This window comes from Verticillium dahliae, genomic scaffold, assembly GCF_000150675.1.
Source record: "Verticillium dahliae VdLs.17 supercont1.14 genomic scaffold, whole genome shotgun sequence".
NCBI classification, from domain to species: domain Eukaryota; kingdom Fungi; phylum Ascomycota; class Sordariomycetes; order Glomerellales; family Plectosphaerellaceae; genus Verticillium; species Verticillium dahliae.
In genome coordinates this window covers 100,459-119,084 of record NW_009276945.1, presented here as the reverse complement: position 1 = coordinate 119,084, position 18,626 = coordinate 100,459, and the positions used below count along the sequence as shown (strand labels likewise).

Below are 18,626 nucleotides of genomic sequence, written 5' to 3'. Positions count from 1 at the left end.
GGTATTCTCGCGACGCAACACGGCATTGAACTCCATCATTCATTCAGTTGACCATCCGTTTGTAGGGAACGTATGATGGCTATGGAGTCTTCAGCAACTGTCACGATTAGTCGTGCGTACTTCGACACATTGATCCGCAGGTATGTTATCTCACCTTACCCTGGTAAATAGAGTACCATCCACTCCTCTTTGTATTCCCCACAGTACTTAGGTTTTCGGCCCGCTTCTACCTTGTCCATTGGGATGTGTCCGCTAATAAGGTCTGTCCTTCATAGGTGCAACTTCGTAGGCGTACAACCCTTGTGTTCCACAAAGCTTCAGCTGACCTCAGGGTGCTAAAGAACCAGCCGTCCGCGTCTCTTTTACCCTCCGACTTAGCTTCAACGTCCATCAATGACGGCACAATACTGGTACTAAAGCCCGAGTACGACGATCTGAAGGCTGTCGCTCGCCACTATGGTGTGTAACAGCGTTTCTGTAGTGTTATCATGAGTCCGTGTACTCGTCACTAACAGATTTAAAATACAAGCCAATCTGTGCTCTAATCTCATCAATGGCGGTGCTACCCAAGCCACCCTCGATGTGAGTTGGCTATGAAAATAGTGCACACCACTGGACAATACTAACACCACTCATATTAAAGCTCTTGAGCAGTGAAGAGTCATTGCGCCAAGACGAGACATTGAAGCCCAAAGCTGATGCTGCATCGTCCGACACTCATGATGGTTATGATCATCGATCCCCTCAAGACCATGATCTCAATGCCCCTGGTCGACGTGGTGATTCCCATGCCAAGGGAAACCACTGTAAAACTCAGAGGCCATCTGGAAAACCCCGACCGTTGGTGGATGCATTCTCGAGGGCGGGGACTACAGGCGACCCCCCTCGCACCATGAATGATGGACACAAGACTGAAACTGTGGTTCCGGAACCAGCACTTGAAGAGATAACACCCCCCAATGACGCCGTAACTAGGCGGCCTCGCCACGCGCAGTACGCAAAAACGGCAATACGCACGGTTGTGCTATATGATCTGGCAGAGACCACAACACATGCCGATATCACCGATGTCGTTCGAGGTGGCATGCTGCTCGAAGTGCTCATCAAAACTCATGATCGGTCGGCTCAGATCTCCTTCTTACATGCGGAAAGCGCCCAAGCCTTCTACAATCATGTCCGTCGACATGACCTGTACATCCGACAAAAGAGGGTAAGTTGTGGCTCAAAGAAAGAGACAACAGAGAGTATGCGTGGCGTGATCCCGGCAAATTGACATTGAGTAGGTGAACATCAAATGGAGCGACCGACAATGTGTTCTACCAGGCCACGTTAGCCACAAAATCGGCAGTGGAGCGACCCGCAACTTGATTGTGCGACGCTGCAGCCCCGAAGTCACAGCAGAGAGCATACGTGATGACCTGGAGCACATACACAACCTTGTCATCATCCGAATTTCTTTTGAAGCTGGGAGCTGTTTCATTCAGACCAATTCAGTGTATAATGCCATGTTCGCACGCACCTGCATGATGAGTCGATAGTGAGTTGTGCAACAGGAGAACATGGAACATGCAAGCTAGTTCGCTCGATGCTGACTATGCCGCAGCAAATACAAGGGTTCGAAGGTTGAGTGGGATGCCGATGGATGTACAGCGCCGCTCGAGAGCCTCGTTGTTTCGAAGACCCAAGCTCGTGCTGCTGCTGCTTGGTCAAAGGTGGAACTTACTGCCATGGCCAATCGATTCCACATTTTGGATCCTGGTGGCCTGAGTAGCGAAGACACGGACGAAACCGATACTTTTGCCTCGCAACCCTAAGGGACCAACTTGTGTGGCTTTACAATAGCGGTTGATGAAGGAGTTCTGTGTTGTGATTTTGCTTAGTTCAGCGACACCTTAGATAATTAGCATCCAGGCCCGTCAATGATACACGTAGCAATATAATGAGGATCAAACGTGCGATCCAAACCCTGTTTCTCCCATTACAGCATTTCACCCTCTTGTCCTTGTGTTGATGATGATCCGGTGGTCAGGCAGACGGGTTGATGATAGAAAAGTGCACATTCGGTGTGCTCGAAAGCTGTCCATGCCGGAAAAGCAAGCAACGCTGTAAGATTGATTGAAAGCAATGTGGTTTCATAGAATGGCCGAAGGACTCTGATTATTTATTGGCCTCCACAAGAGAGACATAACCTTGGACAAAAGCAAGCATACTACGGCGTCTAAAAAAGAGGAAACGAGACCAGTGAGCAGTTGCATGCTGGAAAAGAGATGGATCACAATCAATATGCTGACACATGGACGGAGTCGTCCATTCGAGGTTGGGCACATTGACACCGTCACACAGCGTCTCGGTGACGGGCAGGCGGAAGGCCCTATTAATAGCGAAACTCCCCACGGGCATAGCAAGGCATTGCATTCGCTCGGCACAAGGAGCTCCATACTTGTCGGCACCAACGACTCGCCGCCCTTGGTACAAGTACATCCAAGAGGTATAATGAGGGGGCCAAAAATCAAGACACAGCAGGACAGAATACGATGCAGTGGAGGGCGCTAGTCTCGATATAGTAAGACGATGCCGAAAAGCAAGGCTAGCCAGGGTCACCCAGGCGACGATCAGATCATGCCGCTGGCTGGATGCTTGATTACGAGCTGTGGCTGTGGTGGCACTGCAACATCATCCACCCCCTGTACCCGAAAAGTCTCAACCCGTGCCAGAAGCCCCGTTGGGTCACCACATCACCTCAGCATTTTGTCTGCTCAACCTGCGTGCAAGCCGCGCCTCCTCTCTCTCGCCATCCTCCCCGACACAATCACCTCTCCTCTACAAGCAGCATTGCCTTGTGACACTCGCTTCTCACAATCGTTCGCCTTCTTCTTCTTCTTCTTCTTCTTCTTCTTCTTTCAACTTCACTCCTCCAATATCATTTTGTTTTAATACCCTTCGCGACTTGATCGCTGCCACTCGCTCTCGTTGGCTGAAAAGGGGCCCGACCAAAACACGCCTTCAAACACTAGTACCTGGACGAGCAGATCCCCGCCCGTGGACGCCCAAGAGACTGCGAGAGCCCATTCGCTCGTCTTGTTGATAAGAGAGAACCGAAAAACTTCTTTGCCGAAAGCGTTGGATTCATCGGAACAAAAATCACAATGAAGGCTGCCAAGTCTCTCGCCGTCTGCCTTGCAGCACTGACGCCCTTGGCCTCTGCCTGGCCTCAGTGGCTCCCTGAGATTGACGCCCTCGTCGTCCGTCAGAACGACGATGAGAGAACTACGGCTGCCGCCTCTGGTATGTACAGCCATGGTACATATGTTCGCACGCAACGGAAACGCTGACAATTCCTCATAGCTTCTGCAGAAGCCTCGGCCGCCGAGACAACCCAGGCGCCTCGAACGACGGGCTCAGCCCGCACCACCGGCTCTGGCACCGAGGAGGAGACTGCTACGACCACTGGCCGCAGGGGCGGTAGCTTGAACACGGCCGAGATCCCGACAGGAACGAACACTAGGTCGTCAACAAGGACGACCTCGATCGACGACCTCGCGGCTGCCGGCGGTATTCAGATGACGACCCCTGCCCCCACCGACCCGGCGCTCAAGCTTTACAAGGCTGGCAATGACATCACGCTGGGATGGAACTACACTAATGTCCAGGCCGAGCCGACTGCTGTCGATGTGCTCATCAGCATGGCCTTGGGCAACAACGTCTGGACTGTTACGCAGAATATGACCTACTCAACCATGGGCAACAACGTTGTCTGGGAGACCGAGCAGTACGCTACAGCCGGTGCCGAGATGGCTCTTTCGAACGGAAAATATACTCTCGTCGTCTACGACTCTGACGAGGGCCCCGAGGCCACTCCCCGACCCGGTTACCTGGCCCCGTATGACGGCTTCACTTTCGACATTTACCTACCCAACAGCTACGAAGATCTAAAGGATGGTTGGACCTGTCCGACATGTAACGCTGGTGTTCCTGCATTTGACTCCAAGGCCGTTGGTTTCGCTCTGACCATGAGTGTTGCGACAGTAGCAAGTTTCACCTGGTTCGTGTCAGGTACCATTTTTTAAATGGAGTGCCTGCTGCTTCTTCTCGCGCTTTGCTCTGCAATTTGGACAACTGTTTGGTTCATGGTCGTCTTGTCAAACGATGCACGCAAATCGAACGGCTGGGATTGGTTGGGACTGGTGGCTTTTTTCGGGCGGCGTTGGCCACACAGGTTTGGTCTTCACGGGGTTGATCTTGATCATCATCAATCATACTGGGTAATGGATATAATGTCGGCGTAGATATCATTTCGACTCTTTGCTCAACTGCACATGCCTCTCTCTCTCTCTCTCTCTACGTCTCACACCATGCGTAATTGAAACCCACCACCGCGTTCTTCTCTGTCTCGCCCCTGGAAGATGCCACTGAAGTCGGCCTCTTTAAGATCTGCCGCTTGCTGTCCGCGACCCGGAGCATGGGGTTCATGACGCCTCCTCCGTTCTTGACCGGCCTTGCTAGGGAAGGTTGGGAACATGCTCTCTTGCTTGGGTTTGGGGTCCTCGCTGAAGTACTTGTGTTGCAGCATGTCCTTGGCCGAAGGTCGCTTGTCTGGGTCAAGGGCGAGCAAATCGTTTAACAGGCCGCAGCCGGCGTTCGTTAGCGAAGTGAACTTGGCACGAATGATGGACCCTGTGACGAGCGACGTCTTGGGCAAACGCAGTGTACGGGCGTTGGGGAGGCTGCGGAACGTAGGCCAAGACTCTTGCGTCGGCACACCGCAGAGCTCGAAAATCTTGGTCACCTGGTCTACCTCGTTGCTGCCTTGAAGGAGGGGCTCGCGCGTGAGCATCTCGCCCATTATGCAGCCAACGCTCCACATGTCGACAGACCAGTCGTAGGTCTTAGCGCCGAGGAGGAGCTCAGGGGCGCGGTACCAGAGGGTCACGACAAGCTGCGTCAGCTTGGGCGCCGGGTCGCCAACGTAACGTGCCATGCCAAAGTCGGCTATCTTGAGCTGTCCGCGGTTGTTGAGGAGCAAATTGGAAGTCTTGAGGTCGCGGTGTAGTATCCAGTTCTCGTGGAGGTAGGCAATGCCTGAAGTGAGCTGGAGGAGCAGGCGTTTGACTTCGGAGAGGAGGAACGGCTCGGGCATCTCCTCAAGGATACTCTTGAGGTCATGTTCGACGAACTCAAGGACCAAGAATATGCTGTTCCAGATTACGGTTAGCTGGGCACTCTTCAGACCGTCTGATGAGGGTGAAAGGCACATACTGCTCTATTTTCGACGTGTCGTCACCCACCACAACCTCTTCGAGATTCACAATATTTCTGTGTTGACAATCCCTCAATATTTGAATCTCGCGAAGCCCAGTTACTGGCAGTCCGTTGTGGTCTGTCGGCTCAAGCTTCAGCCTCTTCAGCGCGACAACCTTGCCAGTGGCAGTGTCTTTGGCCCTGGAGACCCATCCATAAGTACCCTCTTCAATGTCGTTGAGCTTGTCGTAATGTTCAACGCTGCGACACTTCCCCCACGAGCGCAAAGGGAACCGTAGTAGCTTAGCGTTTCCCTGGGTGTCTCTGTCGGCTGTGTTGTGTTCTGGGGTAGTTTTACGCCTCTTCGAAGGCCGGTCGTGTTCTTCTGCGCCTGGCGCCTGTAATGCTGCTTCCTGTGTCTGGCGCTCTGCTTCAATTTTGCGTTGCTGCTCAGCCTTTTGCGCCTTCAGGCGCTTCTTCTCTTCCTTCTCTTGCTTGCGCTTTGCTTCGAAGGCGGCATCTTCTTCCGTGTCGGCCCACCTGCCGGCCATGATGCAGATCCTCTGAGTTGTCGGAATTACAGTTGCAATATCGGAAGAGTGTCGCGTGAGCTTAGGGGTTTGGATTCGCAGACAGTACAATGAGCTTTTTGGTATTGTATCTTGCGAGGCTGGTGGATGGACGAATCCCCTGCCCGGCTTGGGCCAATCGCTTATCTTATCGCATCGTGGGAGCTCAAGCCGCTGATCTTGATGGTTTTGCGTGGACGCAGCCAGACCGAAGAGCTTCTCCTCCTCCAGTCATCTACTCGTTCTGTTATTAGGGTGGTCTTTCGAGCGCCTAGACCACTGGCGTCAGCATGGCTACCAGAATTTTGTTTGCGCCTCAGTCCATTTTACGGGCCTCACGATGTGCTCTACGACCGCAAACTCTCCGTCTGTCGCAAGCTACACGGAACTTGTCTTGCAGCGCATGCCGTCGCCAGAGCGAAAGCGAAGACAGGAAATGGACAACGCCACTGGCGAAACAACTTGCGGATGCAATTTCGGTGTGCATACCCCACTGGCGCCCCTTACTCCTGTTTTCAATGCTAAGTTGGGACTCTAGATCACCGGTCCCGTTCCCTTGGCCAGTTATATGCGCATGTGCATGACGGGTGACATTGGAGGCTACTACACCGGCCTGATTGAACAAGGAAGAGATCAGTTCGGAACGAAGGGTGACTTTGTTACGTCGCCGGAGATCTCACAGATATTTGGCGAGCTTGTGGGCATCTGGTTCGTCACAGAGTGGATGAGCCAGGGCAAGCCGAAGAAGGGCGTCGAGTTGATCGAACTGGGACCAGGCCGAGGAACCCTGATGGACGACATACTCAGGACAGTCCAAAACTTCAAGGAGTTCGCCAATAGCATTGATGCCATCTACATGGTGGAAGCAAGCCCAACACTGCGGGAGGCGCAGAAGAACCTCCTGTGCGGACCAGATGCGCCCATGACCGAGTCCAAGATTGGCCATCACAGCATATCCAAGTACGGCAACATCCCCATCATTTGGACCGGAGTCGTCAAGGCCATCCCGGAAGGCCCGGACAAGATGCCCCTCATGGTGGCGCACGAATTCTTCGACGCTTTGCCCATTCATGCCTTCCAGAGCGCAAAGAAGGCGCCTCCTCCCACACCTCCTCGGATGCCAACCTCAAATCCGCCAAACTCACCAACCCAAACAGAGCCTTCCGTCGTGGAGGCTAGCCCCCTTTCTGCCTTCGAATGGCGCGAGCTTGTGGTTTCGCCCACACCCCCGGATGCGACCCACGCAACGCTCAACACACCCACGTCTGAACAGAAAGATATGGTACCAGAGTTCCAGCTCACCCTCTCCCCGGCCCCGACGAAGCATGCCCTTTACGTACCTGAGTCATCCCAGCGCTACCGAGCTCTGAAGTCTGTACCGGGCTCCGTGATCGAGGTCTGTCCCGACGCGAGCATGTTCGCCGGTGACCTTGCCGCCCGCATTGGCGGCACCGCCGAGGCGCCGAGAAAGCGACCCGCCGGGGCTGCCCTGATTCTTGATTACGGCACCGAGGACACGATACCGATCAACTCGTTGCGCGGAATTCGTCGCCACCGTCGTGTTAACCCCTTCACCGAGCCTGGGCTCGTCGATCTTAGCGCTGATGTAGACTTTGCTGCCCTCGCTGAGGCTGTTACCAAGGCGAGTGACGGTGTCGAGGTGCATGGCCCGGTCGAGCAGGCGGCCTTCCTCGGCCAGATGGGCATCAAAGAGAGGGCAGAGATGCTGAGCAAGCGGGCTGGCCTGCCGAAAGAGAGGGCCGAGGATATCGAGAAGTCATGGCGCAGGCTGGTTGATAGGGGCCCTGGGGGTATGGGCAAGGTCTACAAGGTCATGGCCATATTACCGGAGAACGATGGGCAGAGACGGCCGGTCGGGTTCGGTGGCGATGTATAACCTTGATTTAATCAGTGTACAGTGTGTATGATTATGAGAAGGGAGACATAGGATCAAGATCTGCCCACATGAGCATGTTGGTGCTCTCTATTGTAATCAATTCGTTATTGGCGCCGCTGTGGTGCAACCCCTATTCATACATGATGTAGCGTGGCCAAAGAAATGTTTAACCCCCGCCTCCCCCTCATTTTCCAGAATGAACTAGCTTCACATTCTCTTCGTCCGAGTCATCCGAGAATCTGTCACCATCCTCACCAACGGCGAAGATGGTCTCACCGTCAAGGGACTCTCTAGGCAGGTTCCTTTGTGCCGGTGCTGTAGAGGCACTGGCGGATGCGCCCGCTTGACCGGCACGCGTTGTTGAGCCAGGCTGGGTGTACAGCTGCTCCTGCAGTGTCTGCCGCGGGTTGGTATCCTTGTCAAGCTGGGCCTCCTCGTCGTCCGAGTCATCGGGCGCTCCAATATCTGCCATGGTGAAAGTGCCGTCGTCGTCCTGAGCAATCTCGTCACTCATGGCGAAGCGGCGGTTGTTGGCAGTAGGCCGCCAGACGTATGCGATCCACGCAACGTCGGCAAAGTAGACCAAGTTAAGCCAGCCGTCGAGAATGAACCACCGAGACTTCCAGTGGAAAGGCACATAGTCCGGATCATTGACCGAGGCGAATGAGAAGCTGTTGAAGAAGAAGAAGCCGAAAATAACAAAAATGCTGATGAGAATGCACCACCAGAGCTTCTTGTACATGGCTTCTTTAGTGTGCTGCTTGCGCTCCCTGAGATCCTTAAGCGTAAAGTTCAGAGAGTTCAAGGTCCACACGTAAAACGCAGTGAGCGTGCTCGCTAGGGGAAGGACAATCAATAGAACGAAGATGCCTTGTTAAGATTAGCAGTCGGCTCGAGCAAGATATTTCCAGTAACGACTTACCAGCTTCGTCCGGAGTAACAAGCAGGCTGGTGACTGCATAAACGAGGCCAAAGACAAAGTGCGCGATAGCTAGCCAGCGCACCCAGATCATGGTCCGGCCAAGCGTGTGCTTGACCACACCGTATCCCATACAGACAATGAGGAGCAGGAAGAAGGAAAACGAGTTTCGGAAGGCATTCAGTATGGCCACCAATACGAGGAGAACCTTGGAGCCGATGTTTGAGCCGTTCCGGTTGAGATAGTCTGAAGCGCGTCAGTGGACATTGCTCCAGGATAAGGTGAGGCAGAGCATACCATAGAAGCCCCACGTCATCAACATTTCGACGACCAGGAAGATCAGAATTGCAGTGATGTAGTTTTGCACAGGCACTTGACACTGTTAGCATGGGTCCCTAACACAAACTATCATTCGCATGGTCCTTACAGATATCATGTCGGTGTTGGTAGTAAAGGAAACCCCAGAACACTGCGACTAGGGCGTAGAGGATAGTGACACCTCCGTAGAAAGGCAGCTTAGGTATCTGGGTGGCTGGAAGCTCGCCATAAGCGTTGCGGAACTCGACAACGGCCTCGTAATTCTGCGCGGTAAAGCGATCGGTCAAGACGCAGTAGTAGCCTGTCTGAGAGATCATGTACTTTGTAGGTTTGCCGGGATCCTTGAGGTTGACAGCGTATGTCTGGATCAGGTTCTTGGACTTTTCGGTGGCGCCTTCAGCCAGGATGAACTCTCCTATATCAGTCACGTTGCAGTATCCCTTCTTTGCCCACTTGTCTTCGCAAATGCCGATTTTCTGATATCGAGGTCAGATCATGCCGAACACAACGAACATATATATGCCAGAAGAAAGGCTTACTTTGAGCGACTCGGGGTTCTCACGAATTCCAATGAGGTCTTCGTCCTTCCACTCGAAAACGACGACGCTCACGACAGCGTCCTTGTCGGTCTGAACAGCGGGAAACAATATGTTGATATAGGGGTCGACCGGTCCTCCCCAGGCCTTGCGGCTGTACATTCCGGCGCATCGTTGTCGATTCTCGTCTGTCTGATCCTACGAGGGAGATGAAGTCAGGATCTGCATAGAGTACATGTTTCTGGATGTGGGAGCACCAGCGGGCCGGGTTGGGCATTTCACATACTATCTTGACTTCCATGGCATGGGCCGTCCATAGGCACAGGCCCATGACGAGGCCGGACATCCATGACTTCATGGCGAAGCTGGGCGGCGTCGAGTCGCGACGAAGATGCTGCGGCCTCGGGTTGTATCAAAAGCTAGGAAGCTACAGACAGCTTGTTTGGGTTGATCGAATGCTTGAAACAGTGAAGCGCATGCCTCGAAGTTGGGCTGGCGCCTGTCGGCGTTGATGGGGACACTGCTGGGAATCAAAGAGATATCCGAGATGTGCCGCTAACTCTTCAATGGTTGTCTGATTGCTTAAGCTGTGATGAGTGGAGTGTTCCGGTTGGGAGATGCCGCGTTCAAAACCGTGTGTCGGAAGGGATGGGTGTGGTCGAAGATGAGTTGCGACAAGGCTCCCGCGAAAGAGAGTGCTCCCACCTTACTTCAAAGCCAAGTGGAGGTCGAGGACACCTAATGTACCTAGCAAGCCTGGGTACCGTAGGAAGGTAGGTAGGTATACCTAGGCAGGCACCTACCTACCTGGGATCAGGCTTACCTACCTAGGTACCTGGGATCAGGCTAGGTGATCCACTAGGCGCGTGCTTGGAGCCGCCCTTGGTATGACGCGGGACGCTCGAGGTCCCACAGTAAAGTCTACCAGTTCCTCAACAGCGATCACTGGGCCCATCTGAGCCCCGGCCAGAGGTTCGCTCGGTACTCAACAACAGCATCCTATCGAGCTCTCGCGAGACTCCCAGCAAGTGACAATGGGCAAAGGCACCGACAAACTTTACATCACCCACAGCGAGTGGTCCAGCGGCGACAACTACTCGGCTTCCGCCGGCGCCAAGTCGCGCTCCGGTGGTGCTTCCTTTCGCCGACTGCCTTTCAATTTCTGCGCCGCCAGCCTCCAGCCCTTCAAGAACCCCGTGTGCACCAGGAGCGGCACCATATTCGACGTGGAGGTCATCGACTCGTGGCTACAGAAACACAAGACAAACCCCGTGGATGGCGAGCCGCTGAGCGCCAAGGACCTCATCAAGCTCAACTTTGCTCGCAACGCCGAGACCGACTCGCGCACGCCTGGATTCAGCGACGGCCGCGGCGATCTCATCGATCCTGTCTCGTACAAAGTCTTCACCGACAATACACACATCGTTGCCATTCGTCATGGCGCCTACGCCAATGTCTTTGCGTGGGATACGGTGCAGAAGATGAACATCAAGGCGAAGAACTGGAAGGATCTTGTGGACGACGAGGACTTCACTCGCGCCGACATCATCACGCTTCAAGACCCACAAAACGCCGCGAGCCGCGACCTTAGCCAATTCAAATATCTGAACGACGGCCAAGAGGCTCTCTTGACTAAGGAGCAGGAGGAGGAGCGCAAGAACGGCAACGTCAACGTCGATGCTCTAGGCCGTATCGGCGACAAGGTTCTCAGGGCGAAACTGGCCGTGGAAAAAGCCCGCAAGGAACGCGAGGCCGGTGGCGATGTGAACCGGACGGCGGCCGGCGGTGCCCTGGTCAAATCTGCGGCCGTCGCGCCGAGGACGTCGATGATCAACGACAAGAAGCAGGCTCCGAACGCTGCCGTCTACACCACAGGACGTGCCGCCGCCAGTTTCACCAGCACGGGACTGACTCCGGAGACGAGCGGCGAGCGCGCACTCATATCGGACGAGGAATACATGCTCAAGCCGAAGCGTATCAAGACTTCGGGCTACGTTCGTATCGAAACAAACCTTGGCGAGCTCAATATTGAGCTGTTCCCAGAATTCGCTCCTCGTGCTGTATGGAACTTTATCAAGCTCGCTCAGAAGGGCTACTACAACGGAGTAGCATTCCACCGCAACATCCGCAACTTTATGATTCAGGGCGGAGACCCCACAGGGACGGGCAAAGGTGGCACAAGCATCTGGGGCAAGAACTTTCCGGACGAATTCGAGGGCCCTCTGACACACGAAGCGCGCGGCTTGCTGAGCATGGCCAACAAGGGCAAGAACACGAACTCGAGTCAGTTCTTCATTCTTTACCGCGCTGCTAAGCATTTGGACCGCAAGCACACTATCTTCGGCAAGGTCGTCGGAGGACTGGATGTCCTCTCCAAGATTGAGAATGTGGCTACAGATAGCTCCGACCGTCCTATCGACGACATTGTCATGAAGAACGTCGTGGTTTATGTGGATCCCTTTGATGAATTCCAGAAGCAAAAGCTCGAGCGCGAAAAGGCCGACAAGGCCAAGGAGGCCATCAAGCTAAGTGGTGGCACGGAAGACGACCGTACCACGTGGACGGGCAAGAGACTCCGCGCGGATGGCACTTCTGCCGGCGAAACCATTGGAGGCGGCGTAGGGAAGTATTTGTCCTCACAACAGCCCAGCGAGGAAGTGGTAGGGGACAACCTGGACACATGGAACGAGCCGCCGAAGAAGAAGGCAAAGAGTGGCGGCTTTGGCAATTTCGATAATTGGTGAAAGAAGCCACACGCTTACTTGGCCGCGCTGATACTCAACGTTGGCGGCGAGTGGCCAGAACGTCGCCATGATCCTGCCGGTGTGGGTTGTTCTCGTCTGGTCTGCGCTCTGACATGGCGCCGTGCCAGTCTGTTTGGCTGGCCTTCGCAAGTGCATTCATTTGACGGCAAATCAGCCCTGGGGCTGCTTTTGGCTCAAGAAGTTGCGGGGGCGGAAGCTTAATGATCGCCAGCCGAAACCTCGTCTATACTCGAGCTCCGTGGTCACCTTCGGAGATTCGCGTGAAGGACAATGTTGGAGCATGCCGTGTATATGCAGGAAACCAGTGGAGCGTGGCAGCCTTGTGCGCTGCAACGGAGCACGAGAATCATAACCATCAGGTCCTCGACCGTGATACATGCGGGCTGGCATTAAGGCAGTCTGAACTATTGGGTGGCTGACACTGCTTCCATGCCAGACAGTTTTGAAGATGGCCACACATGCGTGAGCTTGCGTTTTTGGACCGAACATGGCATATCAACGTCGCGCACAGCATGTTGAATAGAGCAGCACACGCACAAACTGGCACGGTAAAGGACACATTCGCATTTCGAGTCAATACATCTGACATCCGCATCACTACGCTCCACCCACTGTGACCGTGAGGACCTTGGGATTCGAGTCGAACAAACACCCAGACTGATCATGGCCATTGGCGGGGCCCACATCGTCATATGGAAAGGCGTAACCCCGCCCCTCGAGGCTCACCTCGTGGCAGATTCGCGAATAGTGGTTCGTCTCAGCCTCCTGATAATAGGCCTCAACCTTTTCACCTTCAGGCTGGCGACCGTTGGACAGCAACGTCGATCGATTCAAAGCAGCCGCCAGGCGTGCCCCGATGTTGCCCATGGCAGCAGCCTTGTCGGCGGGGTAACCAGCAAACGGCCCCGAACTGCAGCCGAAGATGTCGCGGGTGGACGGGCGGGCGAAGGAGCCGATGCCCTCAAAGGTCAGCTTGTCGTCGCCACCTACGCGCCCCTTGACGTCGCCCCACTCAGCCTGTGTGTGCACGACGAGGTCGTTGTCGCGATACTTCTTCCACACGCTGTCAACGTGGGACTGGAAGTACGTGTTGAGGAGATCTGGGTTCATGACCATGGCCGAGTTGGGGCTCAGGGCGCGCAGGTTTGCCGTTCCATCCGCCGCGCGCACGACAAGACGTGACCAGCCGGCCTGGTCGTTGGTGTCCTGCGCAACGAGTGCGTCACAGACGGCGTCGAGGGCGTTGGCGGGGAAGCCTGGCACGGTAGTGACCTTGCCGTCATCGGTCTCGAGCTGCAGCGCGATAGGCAGGCTGACAAAGTCAACGTAGGAAATGTTGACGTACAGCTGCGCAGCGTTGTAGGTGAGCTCGCAGAACCCCCAGTTCAGGTTGTAGTTGGGATCAGTGGGGTTTGTGGCTGAGGGTTCGACAACAGCCGGTCCTGGGTTCAGCAGGAATGTCAGAGGCCCTTCAAGCGAAAACCAAATGCGACCGCCAGCGATTTGGGGGATCGTGACTTTGGTGGATGACCCCCTGGGCCCGAGAGGGATGTTGCAGTCTGCTTCCAGCGGCTTCAAGATATCCTTGGGAGAGGCTGGGTAGTAGGCCGAATGCCCATCGGCGCGGATTATAAAGACGGCATTGCCCTTGTTCAAGTCTAGGCCCGTGATGTGCGCATATGCCTTGTCAGACGTTGTGTTGTTCCTAAGCACAATGTCCAGCGTGGGTCGCGTCATGGCGGCGGAGTAGACATGTGGTAACAAAGTTGCATCGCGGAGCTATGAAGCAAGGTACCTAGGTAGTCCTGGTAGTTATGAGAATCTTGCTTCACTTAGAGCTGGCGCCGCCTCTATTCCCCGCATCGTCATGCTGCGGGGAGTGTGGGTCGCTGGAAACAGGGATGAGCTCCGCATCATCATCATCAGTCATGGAGATGCGCGGAGTCCCGAGCCTAACGAGGTACTTCTGTGTGGCCTAGTCTACATCGCCGAGTGGCTTTCAACGTCCTCGAGATGTCAATGCACACTCGCTGCCAAAGAAATCTGCTCACCGCGCCCTTACGACGTTAGCTTGTCAATCTACCCACCACGGAGACACAATGCCTCTCTCGGCGAGACGGACGATACTTCGGGTTCTTAGGATGGCAACCTTGCTAGATGGATGCCTACACGACAAGCGGTTTCTCCAGATGGAAAGATCTGCTGAAGCACCCAGTTATGCTGTCGCACACACAACAGCTCACCGCATCCTGACCGATATCTTGCGAGCATTGATGTTGGAAGAGATGTGATATTGACTTCGAAAGGAAAAGAAAAAAGCTTGGAACGAGATGCACAACGAAAACTCCAAGTGGGCCTTTCTATAGGTACACATGCTTGCGCACAGCTCGCCATCCCAGTCCCGACCCTTGCCACCATTAACCCGCCTGTCTGGATCAGGAGAGATGTCGTGCTGTTCGCAAAAAAATCCACCTTAGCCCAACCCATTGCTGCCTTTCAGCTTCCATCAGAACCCCATCCCTCCAAGGGAATCAACAGGTGCAATCTGTATATCGAACAAGGTATCTGAAAAGTCAGGGGCGAAACGAAGCAGGAAATAAAAAAGGGAAGAGCAAGCAAGACGACATGAAATGCAACAGACAAAGAATGATACGATGAGCAAAAGGATAAGGAAACGCAGTCAAGTGAAGAAGAGAAGGTACCGAGGGTGAGGAAAAGAATCGACGCGACATCGCAGCCTGAGTGATTAGGAGATAGTTATGTGCCGTCGGTCAAAATCAACCTGTTCGACAACGAAAGGCGAAACGCAGGGTCCGTTACAGCGAGACCAGTTCTGGACCAGCCAACACGAGGAGGACCGCTCCAAAGCTTGCGTGTGCGAGTATCCCCTTCCTTTCCAGCACATCGCAAGCCGTGGTGAGCCGCCACCAAAGTCATCCAGCCCATTATTGCCCTTGATCCGAGGCCAGACCCGATTGCGAAGGAAAGAGTCCAAGGAAAAGGGAACGGAAAAAATCAAGGAAACCAAAATGCAACGCAGCGTATGCGGAACACGCAAAGCCTGCAGCCCCGCGCCGTCAGCACCCTCCCACTTTCGCAGCGCGAAGGCTGGACGGCGGCGCTGGTATGAGCCCTCGGGTCCCGTAACGCCTGATGTAAACCAAGAGGTATATGATGCCAAGGAAAACGGAGACCACCCCCGTGCAAACCCTTAAGAAAACAAAGGAAATCGTTTCAGTCGTCTCTTTCGAACTAATACACGCTATCCTCATCAGCCCCCTGAGAAATCATTGACGGGGTTGATACGTTTGAGGACGCCTCCATATCGTCGACGTATCCGACGAGCGCCTGCGCGTGATGGCGGAATGATTCGCCCATGAGTCGGGTGATTCTGGTAAAATACGTTAGCCAACGGGTCATCAGAAGACAGTCGAGGCAACTTACCCCCATACGACTACCTCGTCGAGCATGGAGCCCCAAAGCCTGGCCACGACAGAACTGAGCTGTGTGGCGTAGGCCTCATCGAGGTCCTTGTCGAAGAGGAGTCTAACCTTGTTGTACATGGCCAATTCCTCCTCTGTGGCAGGTTCCTCGTCATGTTCCAGACGGTAAAGCCACAGAGAGAGGATGATCATGAGATCGAGACCGCAGAGCGCATGCTCAACACTCCAGTTCGTCGGCGACGTCCGCGCAACCCACCGCACACCCTGCACCACAGCAATCTCAATACAGTTGTAACACTCCTGGATAACCTTGATCATCTCGCTTGATCTCTTCACACGATCACGAGCGTTGGACATGGCAGCTGCAACTTCGTACGAGTCGTGGTAGCGAAGGGCTTCCTGCACAGCCTTGAGGTCCACCTCGAGACGAGCTCGTGCATTGCGGTACAGAGCCTTCGCATTGAAGATGAGAGGGTGTCCCTTGTGAGGGGCGCTGAGGGGTACAGCCGACGTCTCCGGCTCACAGAGTTCGAGGGACTTCTCCCACGTCTCCAGAGCGAGGCGCAGCTTGTACTCTGTCACCACGTCCTGCAAAGCTTCCGGGCTACGCTTGTGGTACCAAACTTCGAGAAAGAGCGCGTTGATCATGACACGGCTTGCAAACGCGCTGTACCTGAGTGTCTCTCCCTGGAACAGATTGTCATGCGCCTCCATGAAAGTCACAACAGGCAAACTCTTCATTTGCTCGGCCCACGTGGTATCGTCTGCTACCTTGAGGTTCCAGAGGCCCTCTGAAGAAGGCAAGTGAAGATCCTCAAACTCGTTGAAGCTGATGGCGGGAGTGTGGTTGTAGGAGAGCGTCAGCAGACCGAAGAAGATGTAGACAGCGTAGTATGTACGACGGCAACCTTCGTCTTCAACCCATTCGGCACGACTGGGCTGGGCGCCTCCACGGGCTTCCTGCCGAAGCTTGAGTTCGTACCGGTTTCCGGCCACCATGTTGGCGAGCAGACTCTTGATCGAGCAAGCCCACTCCAAGCCCTTGGGATCGCCACTCCAGCTGGCAAAGATCATGTTGACCAATGAGCCCTGCATGGTCCAGAGGGGGCACTTCCTCGAGCTGAAGTTTTCCTTGTTCTGGAGGAACTGGCTGACGAGGACCTTGGAGCCAATGTGTAGCATGTAGGCCTGATCTTGATCGAAGGCGTAGAGGGCGCCAATGCTCAGAACAGCAAGAAGCAGCGCCGGAGACACACAAGTGGGGTCGAAGGAGGCCGGGTGAAGAAAAGGCAGGTGGTGGTGGAAGAGGCCGAAGTACGTCGACAGATACCGGTTCAGTGACGCCAAGCTGGGAAGGCGGAAGCCGTCAGGAATGGCGTGCTCCGAATCCATGGCCCTGATGTTGTCGAGAATCAGATTGCGGGCATCGTCGTTGGTTACTTGCGGGGTCTGGAACGCAGCGTTTTCGTGCATGTGCGAGCTGTGCGTCACGGGCGTACCCACAGTCGAATTGGGCAACGAGCTGATCATGGACTGCAGCGCCGGCACCAAACCATTGCAAGTTTGACCGTTGAGTGGAGGCAATTGGTTGATGTGGGGCTGCATTGTGCTCGACGTGGTGAACGACTGTTGGGACTCGAAAGAGCCCGACGTGGAAGACGTGATGGAGTGAGCTTTGGACTCGGCAGCGGACTGAGGCATGAAAGAGTCCCACTGAGGCAACGCAATCGCGCCGGAGGGGTATGTCACTGAGGGCTCCAACAGGGCGGATCCGCGAGGGGAATACGGCGTTGGCGAGTTTCCATCATAGCTTCCGTTGCGCATGGCAGCCGTGGCCTTATGGTGAAGGTCGGCCACCAGCATGGCAGCCGTCTCAACATCGAAAATACCATCACTGGTGGCTTCGATTTGTTCGAGAGCGGACGTATCGATGGCTATCGGGGATTTGGCAGGGCCACCACGCGGCTTCCTGCGCTTCGAGTCACTGTGAAGTGGAGGTCCTGACGCATCGCGAGCATGCACGGTTCGGTCATGTCGAAGAAGAAGGTCACGCCTGACGAAGGTACTGCGGCACTTCATGCACTTGAAGGGGCGTTCCTTGGTGTCTGTGGCACGAACAAGTCAGTCATATCATTTCGACACATCCACGAGGGGGAGTGTACGAGAAAGGCAGCGGTCGACGGACTGCGTGGCCTTGTGGAAGGGAGAGGGCTCGACTCAAGAGAAGACGGGGGTCGGAGGCAACTCACGAGATCGTTCATGGCGGCTTCGGTGCTCAGATCGACTGAAAGCGCGAGCGCAAAACTGTGCAGCGTGTCAGTATGGCGAGGTCACGCCCTTCGTTGGGATTCGACAAAATGAACATACCTGGCATTTGTACTTGCGTTCCGGCGCAAGCGAAGTCTTTCGAGAAGCCGGGGCTGCGGGGACTGCCGGTGGCAGAACGGCGACACTAGCAGGCATTTCGGTAAGGGTGGCTGGTGAGCTTCTTTTCCGTGTTGATTCTTTGGCGCTCGACGATGAATGCGATCGAGAAAAGGAGAGTGAACGTCGACGGTTGACAACGACTGGACAGTGGCTTCCAAAAGCACAGTTGAGCGGACTCGATGAAGGAGCGATGTTGAAGTCGTCTGGCGCTCCCTCGCACGACGCCGTGGGCGATTAAAGCGTGGCTTGGGTCTGAGCGATGTGGGAGATCATTTGGTTCGATATTCTCATGGGATGTTCTTTGGTATGTGGTTTCTTTGATGGGAGCATGCAACTGTTCTGATCGACAGCTGCGCGGCGGGGGATGGCTCGTTGAAGATGGATGTGGGAGGATGGATGTGACAGGAGAGAAGCGTCGGGGATGGAAAGAAGGCGGGGGGGGGGGAGAAAGATCACTTTTGGGACGTTGCTGGTGGGAATTTGATGTGACCAAAGGGGGGAGGGGGAAGGGGGG

The 18,626-nt window shown here is 54.8% G+C and overlaps 8 protein-coding genes across 8 annotated transcripts; 4 read left to right on the top strand and 4 right to left on the bottom strand.

Annotated features, from left to right (window-relative positions):
- Positions 1–75: 75 nt before the first annotated feature.
- On the top strand, positions 76–2,337 carry VDAG_06638 (uncharacterized protein; the record flags this gene model as incomplete). The annotated part of the gene is made up of 4 exons (XM_009659342.1): positions 76–140; positions 516–582; positions 644–1,210; positions 1,284–2,337. 4 exons carry the CDS (start codon positions 76–78, stop codon positions 1,536–1,538), a joined length of 954 nt encoding a protein of 317 aa, XP_009657637.1. The 3' UTR covers positions 1,539–2,337.
- Positions 2,338–3,146: 809 nt separating this feature from the next.
- On the top strand, positions 3,147–4,067 carry VDAG_06637 (uncharacterized protein; the record flags this gene model as incomplete). Its single annotated transcript, XM_009659341.1, has 2 exons — positions 3,147–3,285; positions 3,346–4,067. 2 exons carry the CDS (start codon positions 3,147–3,149, stop codon positions 4,065–4,067), a joined length of 861 nt encoding a protein of 286 aa, XP_009657636.1.
- Positions 4,068–4,345: 278 nt separating this feature from the next.
- On the bottom strand, positions 4,346–5,789 carry VDAG_06636 (serine/threonine-protein kinase ppk23; the record flags this gene model as incomplete). Its single annotated transcript, XM_009659340.1, has 2 exons — positions 4,346–5,192; positions 5,257–5,789. The coding sequence occupies 2 exons, from the start codon at positions 5,787–5,789 to the stop codon at positions 4,346–4,348; spliced, it is 1,380 nt and encodes a 459-aa protein (XP_009657635.1).
- Positions 5,790–6,097: 308 nt separating this feature from the next.
- Positions 6,098–7,704, top strand: VDAG_06635 (DUF185 domain-containing protein; the record flags this gene model as incomplete). Its single annotated transcript, XM_009659339.1, has 2 exons — positions 6,098–6,286; positions 6,346–7,704. The coding sequence occupies 2 exons, from the start codon at positions 6,098–6,100 to the stop codon at positions 7,702–7,704; spliced, it is 1,548 nt and encodes a 515-aa protein (XP_009657634.1).
- A 184-nt stretch (positions 7,705–7,888) lies between these two features.
- Positions 7,889–9,835, bottom strand: VDAG_06634 (PTM1 protein; the record flags this gene model as incomplete). Its single annotated transcript, XM_009659338.1, has 5 exons — positions 7,889–8,574; positions 8,627–8,869; positions 9,051–9,417; positions 9,481–9,675; positions 9,764–9,835. 5 exons carry the CDS (start codon positions 9,833–9,835, stop codon positions 7,889–7,891), a joined length of 1,563 nt encoding a protein of 520 aa, XP_009657633.1.
- Positions 9,836–10,511: 676 nt separating this feature from the next.
- VDAG_06633 (peptidyl-prolyl cis-trans isomerase cyp8) lies at positions 10,512–12,221 on the top strand (the record flags this gene model as incomplete). Its single annotated transcript, XM_009659337.1, has 1 exon — positions 10,512–12,221. One exon carries the CDS (start codon positions 10,512–10,514, stop codon positions 12,219–12,221), a length of 1,710 nt encoding a protein of 569 aa, XP_009657632.1.
- Positions 12,222–12,839: 618 nt separating this feature from the next.
- Positions 12,840–13,979, bottom strand: VDAG_06632 (glucanase B; the record flags this gene model as incomplete). The annotated part of the gene is made up of 1 exon (XM_009659336.1): positions 12,840–13,979. The coding sequence occupies one exon, from the start codon at positions 13,977–13,979 to the stop codon at positions 12,840–12,842; it is 1,140 nt and encodes a 379-aa protein (XP_009657631.1).
- Positions 13,980–15,494: 1,515 nt separating this feature from the next.
- VDAG_06631 (uncharacterized protein) lies at positions 15,495–18,148 on the bottom strand (the record flags this gene model as incomplete). Its single annotated transcript, XM_009659335.1, has 5 exons — positions 15,495–15,633; positions 15,687–17,790; positions 17,848–17,878; positions 17,935–17,989; positions 18,066–18,148. The coding sequence occupies 5 exons, from the start codon at positions 18,146–18,148 to the stop codon at positions 15,495–15,497; spliced, it is 2,412 nt and encodes an 803-aa protein (XP_009657630.1).
- Positions 18,149–18,626: the final 478 nt, after the last annotated feature.